At 40.1% G+C, this 11,111-nt stretch overlaps 2 protein-coding genes and 1 pseudogene across 2 annotated transcripts; all 3 read left to right on the forward strand.

Moving 5' to 3' along the window:
• The first annotated feature begins 1,989 nt into the window (after window positions 1–1,989).
• Window positions 1,990–4,822, forward strand: LOC113745894 (odorant receptor 131-2-like). The gene is made up of 3 exons (XM_027279475.1): window positions 1,990–2,145; window positions 3,071–3,820; window positions 4,808–4,822. Exons 1-3 carry the CDS (start codon window positions 1,990–1,992, stop codon window positions 4,820–4,822), a joined length of 921 nt encoding a protein of 306 aa, XP_027135276.1.
• Window positions 4,680–6,885, forward strand: LOC113745861 (odorant receptor 131-2-like). Its single transcript, XM_027279344.1, has 2 exons — window positions 4,680–4,979; window positions 5,669–6,885. The coding sequence occupies exons 1-2, from the start codon at window positions 4,824–4,826 to the stop codon at window positions 6,446–6,448; spliced, it is 936 nt and encodes a 311-aa protein (XP_027135145.1). The 5' UTR covers window positions 4,680–4,823; the 3' UTR covers window positions 6,449–6,885.
• A 253-nt stretch (window positions 6,886–7,138) lies between these two features.
• LOC113745895 (odorant receptor 131-2-like) lies at window positions 7,139–10,834 on the forward strand (annotated as a pseudogene).
• Window positions 10,835–11,111: the final 277 nt, after the last annotated feature.

An 11,111-nucleotide genomic window follows, 5' to 3' on the forward strand; every position in this document is an offset into this window, starting at 1 on the left:
CCAGTCTGTCCCATTTTCTTTGCACCCTTGGCTATCAACCTCCATTGTTTCCTCCACAGGCACAGGAATTGGAAGTCCCCTCTGTTTAAGTCTATATATTTCGCTGCTTCAAGATTTGGAGCCAGATTTGCTCTGCTTTAGGCCTCCCCTAATGTAAAGAGAGACTAAACAGAGCTGCATCCCTGCTCCTCGGTCCTTGGTCAAAAGAAGGGCTTATTTCCAAGAATCTTCCTCTTGAAGTGGACTCCGAAAAATTGCCTCTCCATTTTGTTGGTCTCTTTGAGATTGAATACAACATTGATGATGATTGTGTTCACCATAAGCTCCCCATGCACTCCTCCACCCAGGATGGTGGATCATGACCTTGTCTACACAGTCCAACGACTGTTGGATGTATGTCGTCGTGGCTGTGGTTTGCAGTACTTGGTGACTTGGGAAGGTTACAGCTGTTGGGTTCCACACCTCCACATCATGGATCCATTTCTCGTTTGGGATTTCCATTGGCTACACCCAAATAGGTCCAGATGGGTGTCCATTGAAGGGGGGATACTGTCATGTCCCTTACTCTTACTTCTGTGTTCTTGATTGCTGTGTGGTTTGTGGATATCAGGCAGCAGGCTGTCATGTCCTCAATAGACATCCTGCAGCAGTGGTTCCCTAAAGGCCCACTCACACCGGGGACGTAAGCGCCACGGAACGGCTGCACCGCGGTCACCGGAGCTGATCGCTGCCAGCCTAGTCAATGAGAGCGCGGAACGTCTCAGCAGCGTCCCAGAAGCGACTCTCTACGCCGCAGCGCTATCATTCCATAGCACTTCTATTTGTGACGCGAATCGCTGCTAAACCACGTAAATCTCAACAGAGCAACGTAATACACTTCCGCCCCCTTTCAAAATAAAACACAACATGCAGTTCATGTAGCTTATCACAACTTCACATCAACGTTACGTCAAACAGTCAGACGATCAAAGGGTCTCAACATGGACGATGAGACTAATTGTTGAAGTGGAACAACACACAATCATTTATGAAACAACACATGCTTTTTTATAATTTCTTCCACGTCGGAGAAGCAAAGTCAGCTGTTTGTTGTTGTTTATCGTGGGGTGTCACGTGATCTCACGTGAATGCGGCTGGCTCACTACGCTGCCGTTACGCTGCCGGTGGGAGTTGAGGCCGGGCAAAGAGCGGAGCTAAACCGCGGCACTTACGTCCCCTGTGTGAGTCCCCAGTAAGAATTATACAGAAGCTCTCTTTGCTTACTATATCGTTACAAATCCTACCACAGTCTCGTTAGTCGTTATCATCTATGGAATACGAGACAATAAAAGATATGTTCTGTAAAGACTTGATACTTTAAAGGTGCAGCGTGGCCCTTTATTTTAAGAATGAGGCAAACATGGTATACAATATTCTTAACTATGTTTTCATGCATGTGTAATCCCCTAAAAATAAGAATCTTTATTGTTGTCACCTAAAAAGTCTCGTTTTATGTAGATAATCCTCTTTCATGGAGGCCGCAATGTTGAAACACTGTTTCTACAGTAGCCCAGAACAGACCAACTAAATACTGACTGTGGCTGTGACTGTTATGTTATGATATGGAGCTACAGTATATAAATAAAATTGAATTGAATTGTTTCTCCTTTACACTAGGAAGGTGAGGGTGATGTGAGGAGATTGCAATGCGGTAATTACACCACTAGATGCTACTAAATTCTACTGGACTGGACTTATCTAATTCTATACTGTGTGTGTGTTCCTATCAGAAACACACACACACACACACACACACACACACACACACTGTAATTTCTCTATATAAACTCAAACTCAGTCACATGAGGCAGATTCATCTTCAGATCACAATCCACTGTCTGAGGTCAGTACTGTATTATTATGTCATAAAAAATGTAAAACAGACTTAGCAAATGTTTCTTTATTATAAAATGTCTTTTGTGTTTTTAAAGCAGTTCATCGGCTGCTGACATGAATTTCACACCTGTGGAAAGCAATGTGTCAGGAGCTGTGCCCTCCAAGGTCACGTTGTTTACAGGTATTGACAAGGTTATGATCATTGTTTGTCTGGGCATCACCATCAACTACATCAATGCTACCATGGTCCACACATTCAGCAAACACCACGTGTGTATTTTATTAAATCCACTTGTTTTATAGCTATTCTTCAGTATAACTAACCATTGTTTGTGCAGTTAGAATAGTGTTTTCTAGATCCTGTACCATTCTTTGTTAGTACTACTTGGAGTAGTTCACACAGACAACTCTGAGAAAGGTAAAACATGTAACTGTGAAGCAGCACTTACAGAGTGGAAACAATATAACGTGATCTTTATTTGTACGTGTACATAGAGTCTGTACGATGAAGTAACATGCAATTAATATGGGACACTAAAAAGAAATGCCAAAAGCAACATATTCAAATGTATTTTGTATGATTAACAAACTGAAAAGCAGAGTTGTTGAATTTTCTGACATTTTATAAGACAAAGCTTTAGTTTACGATTGAAAAAGTTTACAATTGTATGCAAACACCACGTGTGTATTTTATGAAATCCACTTGTTTTATAGCTATTGTTAGGATTAATGGTACAATAGCAGTACAATATACTGATGAGAACCTACAGGAGAAAAACCTGGGGTCAGTGAAATGTGACCTTATGATTACTCACGTTTTTTTGTGCAATTTATATGCAGCATTACTGTATGATAATTAATCTTTAGATTATTTTATTGATTTATTGATTAACTGTCTGGAATTGTCTATAATCAGTAAAAAGAAATGCCAAACACCATTTGCCAGAGTCAAAAGCAACATATTAATGTCTTGCTTTGTTTTACAATTGTAATGATGAAAAAAGAAGAGAACCAGAACCAGTGAATGGATTATCAAAATATTTCCATTATATTCATTACAACTAATTAATTTTCTTAAATTGATTGAGCAGCAGAAAATATTTTATAATCCATTCACTTTTTCCATCATTTCAGTTTTAGTGCAGTCTATGATTTGCATTTTTCTGCAATCTCACTTTGATTTGTTATATTTCAGATCTTCAAGGCGAACCCTCGCTTTATCCTTTTTATCCACCTGGTGTTCAACGACATGATCCAGCTGACAGTCAGCATCTCCATCTCTGTCCTTGGTTATGTCTTTGATACGATCCATGTCTACATCTGTTTTCTCTTCATGTTGCCGGCCATCCTCGCCACACAGAACACCCCTCTGAATCTGGCTTTCATGGCAGCAGAGTGTTACATTGCTGTCTGCAATCCCCTCCGCTACAACAACATATGCACAGTCAAAAGAACATATATTGTTATTGGCATAATCTGGGCATTAAGTTCACTTTCTGTACTGCCAGATGTCTTCATTCTTTTGGCCACTGAACCTCTGGAGTTCTTCCATACCAGAGTTTTCTGCTTGAGGGATAGAGTGTTTAGGAGTGCCTACAGTGTAAAGAAGAGGAATGCATCCCACATATTGTTTCTGGTCGTGGTTTGGCTCACTCTGTTCTACACTTACGTCAGAATTTTGTTTGTGGCCAAAGCTGCTGATGCAGATGCTAAAAAGGCAAAAAACACGATCCTGCTTCATGGTTTTCAGGTGCTGATGTGTATGATGGTGTACGTGCAACCTTTGTTAATTCAAGTTCTTATATACGTGTTTCCGGGACAGTTCAGAACGACATACTTTGCTTTTTATGTTATAAACCAAATCCTCCCTCGCTTTGTTAGTCCTATTGTCTACGGGCTACGAGATAAGACTTTCAGGAAGTACTTCAAAAAGTATCTGTGTACAGTAAACTGCCATCAAAAACAAAATCCTGAACCCGGTGACATAAAATAATATTTCGAGAACGCCATGATGTTGGAAAGTTACCTACAAATTTCATACAAACAGGAGCGGCGAGTCCGGCGACCTGGCTGTCTCCTCTTTGCCGAAACCGCAACATTGCAAACAAGAGCGGAACTTAAAGTGAAGAATCGATCTCACCAGGCTAGTATAGAATCGATCTCACCAGGCTAGTATCAATCCGATACCGACTTGGTATTGATACTATCAATATTTGGATCGACCTGCCCACCACTACTATTCGATATTAGTGACAATATTAATCTGGTCATAGGATCTGCAGTATAATACAGAATACAGGATACAAATCGTGCCGCGATCTGTTAGTCCAATCATCTACGGAATACGAGACAATACTTTCAGTAAGTACTTGAAAAGGTATCTGTAAAGACTCCATACTGGAAGCGACCATTGAAAACTTTACTGAGAAAGTTTTTTTTTAATAAAAGGAGAATTAAAGGGAAATATTTCCACGACTATTGAGTACTGAGCAGCTGATGAAACTGAACTTTTATATTTTAATGTTATTTGTTTAATTGTGTAATTCCAAACTTATATATCGACATATCAGAGGCTGCACATCACGTCCAGATTCAAGTCAATTCAGGTTAGATTTTATGTTCATTCAGTGTTAGTCGTTTCAATGCTTTCTATCACTGATCAGTGATAATTCAAATTCATTGTTAGTTAGTTTCAAACTTATTGGTCTAATTCTATACTGTCAGTGTGTGTTCCTATCAGAAACACACACACCCACACACACACACTGTAACTTCTCTATATAAACTCAAACTCAGTCACATGAGGCAGATTCATCTTCAGATCACAATCCACTGTCTGAGGTCAGTACTGAATTATTATGTCATAAAAAATGTAAAACAGACTTTGCAAATGTTTCTTTATTATAAAATGTCTTTTGTGTTTTTAAACCAGTTCATCGGCTGCTGACATGAATTTCACACCTGTGGAAAGCAATGTGACAGGAGCTGTGCCCTCCGAGGTCACGTTGTTTAAAGGTATCGGCAGGGTTATGATCATTGTTTGTCTGGGCATCACCATCAACTACATCAATGCTACCATGGTCCACACATTCAGCAAACACCACGTGTGTATTTTATTAAATCCACTTGTTTTATAGCTATTCTTCAGTATAACTAACCATTGTTTGTGCAGTTAGAATAGTGTGGAAACAATATAACGTGATCTTTATTTGTACGTGTACATAGAGTCTGTACGATGAAGTAACATGTAATTAATATGGGACACTAAAGAGAAATGCCAAAAGCAACATATTCAAATGTATTTTGTATGATTAACAAACTGAAACGCAGAGTTGTTAAATATTCTGACATTTTATAAGACAAAGCTTTAGTTTACGATTGAAAAAGTTTACAATTGTATAAGTTTACAATTATCAAAATATTTTCTGATGCTCAATTGATCAATTTAGAGACTCATCATTTCAGTTTTAATGCAGTCAAGGATTTGCATTTTTCTGCAATGTCACTTTGATTTGTTACACATTCATATTTTTAAGAGCAAACTTAAGATGTTAAGAACTTAATCAGTTTTACCATTAGTTTCTTCTTTTGTTTGTCTTTTATTTTCGATGTCTTTTATTTTCGATGTATTATTTTATTTCATTTTATTTGTTTTTATCTAATTCATTTTTAACCTGGGTCCGGGGTGAGCGGTGGGTGTCGGGGGTTTTTATGTGAAGTGATTTGTGTTACATGTATTCTATAAAAAGTGCTACACAAATAAAGTCTGATTAATTGATTTGATTCATTTCAGATCTTCAAGGTGAACCCTCGCTTTATCCTTTTTATCCACCTGGTGTTCAACGACATGATCCAGCTCACAGCCAGCATCTCCATCTCTGTCCTCTATTATGTCTTTGATACAATCCATGTCTACCTCTGTTGTCTCTTCATGTTGCCGGCCATCCTCACCACACAGAACACCCCTCTGAATCTGGCTTTCATGGCAGCAGAGTGTTACATTGCTGTCTGCATTCCCCTCCGCTACAACAACATATGTACAGTCAAAAGAACATATATTGTTATTGGCATAATCTGGACATTAAGTTCACTTTCTGTACTGCCAGATGTCTTCATTCTTTTGGCCACTGAACCTCTGGAGTTCTTTCATACCAGAGTTTTCTGCTTGAGGGATACAGTGTTTAGGAGTGCCTACAGTGTAAAGAAGAGGGATGCATCCCACATATTGTTTCTGGTCGTGGTTTGGCTCACTCTGTTCTACACTTACTTCAGAATTTTGTTTGTGGCCAAAGCTGCTGATGCAGATGCTAAAAAGGCAAGAAACACGATCCTGCTTCATGGTTTTCAGGTGTTGCTGTGTATGACGGTGTATGTGCAACCTTTGTTAATTCAAGTTCTCACATACACGTTTCCAGGACAGTTCAGAACGATATATTTTGCTTTTTATGTTATAAACCAAATCCTCCCTCGCTTTGTTAGTCCTATTGTCTACGGGCTACGAGATAAGACTTTCAGGAAGTACTTCAAAAAGTATCTGTGTACAGTAAACTGCCATCCAAAACAAAATCCTTAACCCGGTGAAATAAAATATTTTAGAGAACGCCATGATGTTGGAAAGTTAAAGTCCAATGTGGCACAAGTTTGCCTACAAATTTCATACAAAGAACTAACAATAAAAATCACAGTACACAGTATTAAATGTCTCTGTGGTTAAACTGTCAACAGCTTTTGTTGTGGCTTCATGGTTTCATGATACATCGGATCTACAGTATTTACTTGATCTGTGAATGCTTTTGTAGTATCATTTCAGGGCCTGCACAGCTTCGAGACAAATTCGCTGTAAATTACCTACACTTAAATCATTTATTTTAAGCTAATGCTCCTGACGATACATTTCCTAGCATCACGGGGGTCACACAAACCCCTCAACTCAAACATGATGGTGATCCTTGGACCCTACACAAAAGGGTAGGCAATAAAGGAACTGCACCACCTCACCACAGAGTATGGAAATCGGGGCTACCTTGTGGAGCTATCAAGCATAGGATTATTATAAGTATACATGGTACCAGAACACCTTAGGCCTCAGATTGATGATTGACTTTGTGGTCGTAGTATATCTGTGTCTTGGACAATGATCATTAACTGGTGCTGAGTTGGATCAAATGACAGGGGAGGCTGCCAGACAGCCACACATTCCCAACTGACCTTTCGCCAAGCCCCTGCCCCCCTTAGCTAGGTCAGTCAAGCCCAACAGAGTGCTATGACGGGAAGAGATGCACCGGTACGTGTCAGTGACAGTTTTTGGAGCAATACCTCCGCGATGTCCTCCAGATCGAGACCAAACGGGTTACAATATGCAGTGGAGGGATATATTAAAAATATTAAAATACGCAACAAAGGCGACATAACCACTATCGAGGCTAATGCTTACAAAGCGGTCTCAAGCGAAATCAGAGAAACCCCATGACCAAACCATTACGTGCTTGTCAACATCCATATTTATTGGCCTACCGTTTTTTGGGTGGCTTTCGACAGCCTCCGAGCTGCTCCCTAGCTGGGTTACTGGGGACTCACACAGGGAACGTAAGCTCCGTAAAACGGCTACGCCATCGTTTAGCTCCGTCCTCTGCCCGGCGTCAACTCACACCGGGCACGTGACAGCAGTGTAGCGAGCCAGCCATATTCACGCGAGATCACACGAGACCCCGCGATAAACAGTATAAAAGAAACAACAACAAACAGCTTACTTTGCTTCTCGGACGTGGAAGAGAATATAAAAAGGATCTGTTGTGTCATAAATTATTGTGTGTTGTTCCAGTTCAACAATTAAGGCCCTCTCACACCTTGTGCGCCGCGTAACGGCTGCGCCGGTCTTGTCAATGTTAACGCGGATTTACACAGGATCAGGGATTGCGGCAACTCATGGCAGGGTTGTGAGGGGAGCTGAGGTGGGTTGTTGCGAGTGTGTCTATATGTGCTGAATTTAACCACTGTGGAACAATCAGGAAATAACTTTATTTTGCCGATTACAGTGGTCCCTCGTTTATCGCGGGGGATACGTTCTAAAAATAACCTGCAATAAACGAAATCCGCAAAGTAAGTTTTACAATTATTATACATGTTTTAAGGCCGTAAAACCCCTAACCACACACATTTATACACCTTTTTACACGCATTTTGTACAGTACAGTCGTCCCTCGCTATAATGCGGTTCACTTTTCGCGTACTCGCTGTTTCGCAGATTTTTTTAAGTGGAATTTTGCATGGGTTTTTTTTTACAGTGTACTGTACAGTATGAACGCGCATTGTGTTCTGCTTCCTAAATTGGCTAAGGGAGTACTGTACAAAATGAGAGTGTCTCCAATTCTCCTTGGCCAAGCTTCAATAAATAATACAGCATAAGACATCAGAGGCTCCTGAAACACTTTTCTGAACTCTGACCCACATTGACCATGACTTCAGCAGTTTCTCCACAACAATATCAAAGTCTGCACATCACGTCCAGATTCAAGTCACTTCAAGTTAGATTTATGTTTGTTCAGTGTATCGTCTTTCAATGCTTTCTATCACATGATCAGTGATAATTCAAATTCATTGTTAGTTTCAAACTTAATGGTCTAATCTATACTGTGTGATTCAAAACACACACACACACACACACACACACCACACAACACACTGTAATTCTCTATATAAACTCAACACATGAGGCAGATTCATCTTCAGATCACAATCCACTGTCTGAGGTCAGTACTGAATTATTATGTCAAAAAAATGTAAAACAGACTTGCAAATGTTCTTTATATAAAATGTCTTTTGTGTTTAAACCAGTTCAACGGCTGCGGACATGAATTTCACACCTGTGAAAGCAATGTGCAGGAGCTGTGCCTCCGAGGTCACGTGTTTAAAGGTATGGCAGGGGTTATGATCATTGTTTGTCTGGCATCACCAACAACACATCAATGCTACCATGGTCCACACATCAGCAAACACCACGTGTGGATTTTATTAAATCCACTTGTTTTATACTATTCTCATATAACTAACCATTGTTTGTGCAGTTAGAATAGTTGGAACAATATAACGTGATCTTTATTTGTACGTGACATAGAGTCTGTACGATGAAGTAATGTAATTATGGGAACTAAGAGAAATGCCAAAAGCAACATATTCAAATGATTTGTATGATTAACAAACTGAAACGCCAGAGTTGTTAAATATTCTGACATTTTATAAGACAAGCTTTAGTTTACAATTGAAAAAGTTTACGATTGAGAAAGTTTACAATTATTATCAAAATATTTTCTGATGCTCAATTGATCAATTTAGAGACTCATCATTTCAGTTTTAATGCAGTCAAGGATTTGCATTTTTCTGCAATGTCACTTTGATTTGTTACACATTCATATTTTTAAGAGCAAACTTAAGATGTAAGAACTAATCGTTTTACCATTAGTTTCTTCTTTTGTTTGTCTTTTATTTTCGATGTCTTTATTTTCGATGTATTATTATTTATTTCATTTTATTTGTTTTTATCTAATTCATTTTATAACCTGCCTAAGTGATTCCTCACTGCAGGCGATGAGATGGTGCTTCCTCAGTTCGTGGTGGGCTTTGTTTATTATTAGGGATGAGGGTCCGGGGGTGAGCGTGGGTGTCGGGGGTTTTTTTATGTGAAGGGATTTGTGTTACATGTATTCTATGAAAAGTGCGCACAAATAAAGTTGATTAATTGATCGATTCATTTCAGATCTTCAAGGTGAACCCTCGCTTATCCTTTTTATCCACCTGGTGTTCAACGACATGATCCAGCTCACAGTCAGCATCTCCATCTCCATCCTCCAACTGTCTTGACACAATCTATGTCTACATCTGTTGTCTCATCGTCTTGCCGGCCATCCTCACCATCCAAAACACCCCTCTGAATCTGGCTTTCATGGCAGCAGAGTGTTACATTGCTGTCTGCATTCCCCTCCGCTACAACAACATATGCACAGTCAAAAGAACATATATTGTTATTGGCATAATCTGGACATTAAGTTCAGTTTCTGTACTGCCAGATGTTTCATTCTTTTGGCCACTGAACCTCTGGAGTTCTTTCATACAGAGTTTTCTGCTTGAGGGATACAGTGTTTAGGAGTGCCTACATGGTGAAGAAGAGGGATGCATCCCACATATGTTTTCTGGTCGTGGTTTGGCTCACTCTGTTCTACACTTCTTCAGAATTTGTTTGTGGCCAAAGCTGCTGAGCAGATGCTAAAAAGGCAAGAAACACGATCCTGCTTCATGGTTTTCAGGTGCGCTGTGTATGACGGTGTATGTGCAACCTTTGTTAACTGAGTTCTCATATACGCGTTTCCGGGACAGTTCAGAACGATATATTTTGCTTTTTATGTTATAAACCAAATCCTCCCCGCTTTTGTTAGTCCTATGTCTACGGCTACGAGATAAGACTTTCAGGAAGTACTTCAAAAAGTATCTGTGTACAGTAAACTGCCATCCAAAAAAAATCCTTAACCCGGTGACATAAAATAATATTTCGAGAACGCCATGATGTTAGATAGTTAAAGTCCAATGTGGTACAAGTTTGCCTACAAATTTCATATAAAGAACTAACATAAAAATCACAGTACACAGTATTAAATGTCTCTGATTCACTGTCAACAGCTTTTGTTGTGACTCTCGTCGCCGTGGGAGGGGCATCCAGTACCTGGTTGACTGGGAGGGATATGGTCCAGAGGAGAGGTCGTGGGTCCCCGCCAGCTACATCCTTGACCCTCAGCTCATTACTGACTTCCACCGGCAGCACCCGGACCAGCCCTCCAGGATACGCCCGTCCACTGATAACCCCTGCCTGAGCGCCTCTGGTGCCCCACTCATCCCCGGCCCTAGCGAGGTGGACCCGCCATCGTCCTCTGTGGACTCTTCATCTGAGGATGAGGGTCCCTCGCTATAATGCGGTTCACTTTTCGCGTACTCGCTGTTTCGCAGATTTTTTTAAGTGGAATTTTGCATGGGTTTTTTTTACAGCGTACTGTACAGTATGAACGCGCATTGTGTTCTGCTTCCTAAATTGGCTAAGGGAGAACCGCACATGTGTTCTGCGTCCTGATTAACTAAGGGAGTACTGTACAAAATGCGTGTAAAAAGGTGTATAAAAGTGTGTGGTTAGGGGTTTTACGGCCTTAAAACATGTATAATAACTGTAAAACTTACTTTGCGGATTTCGTTTA

This window comes from Larimichthys crocea, chromosome VI, assembly GCF_000972845.2.
Source record: "Larimichthys crocea isolate SSNF chromosome VI, L_crocea_2.0, whole genome shotgun sequence".
NCBI lineage: Eukaryota > Metazoa > Chordata > Actinopteri > Sciaenidae > Larimichthys > Larimichthys crocea.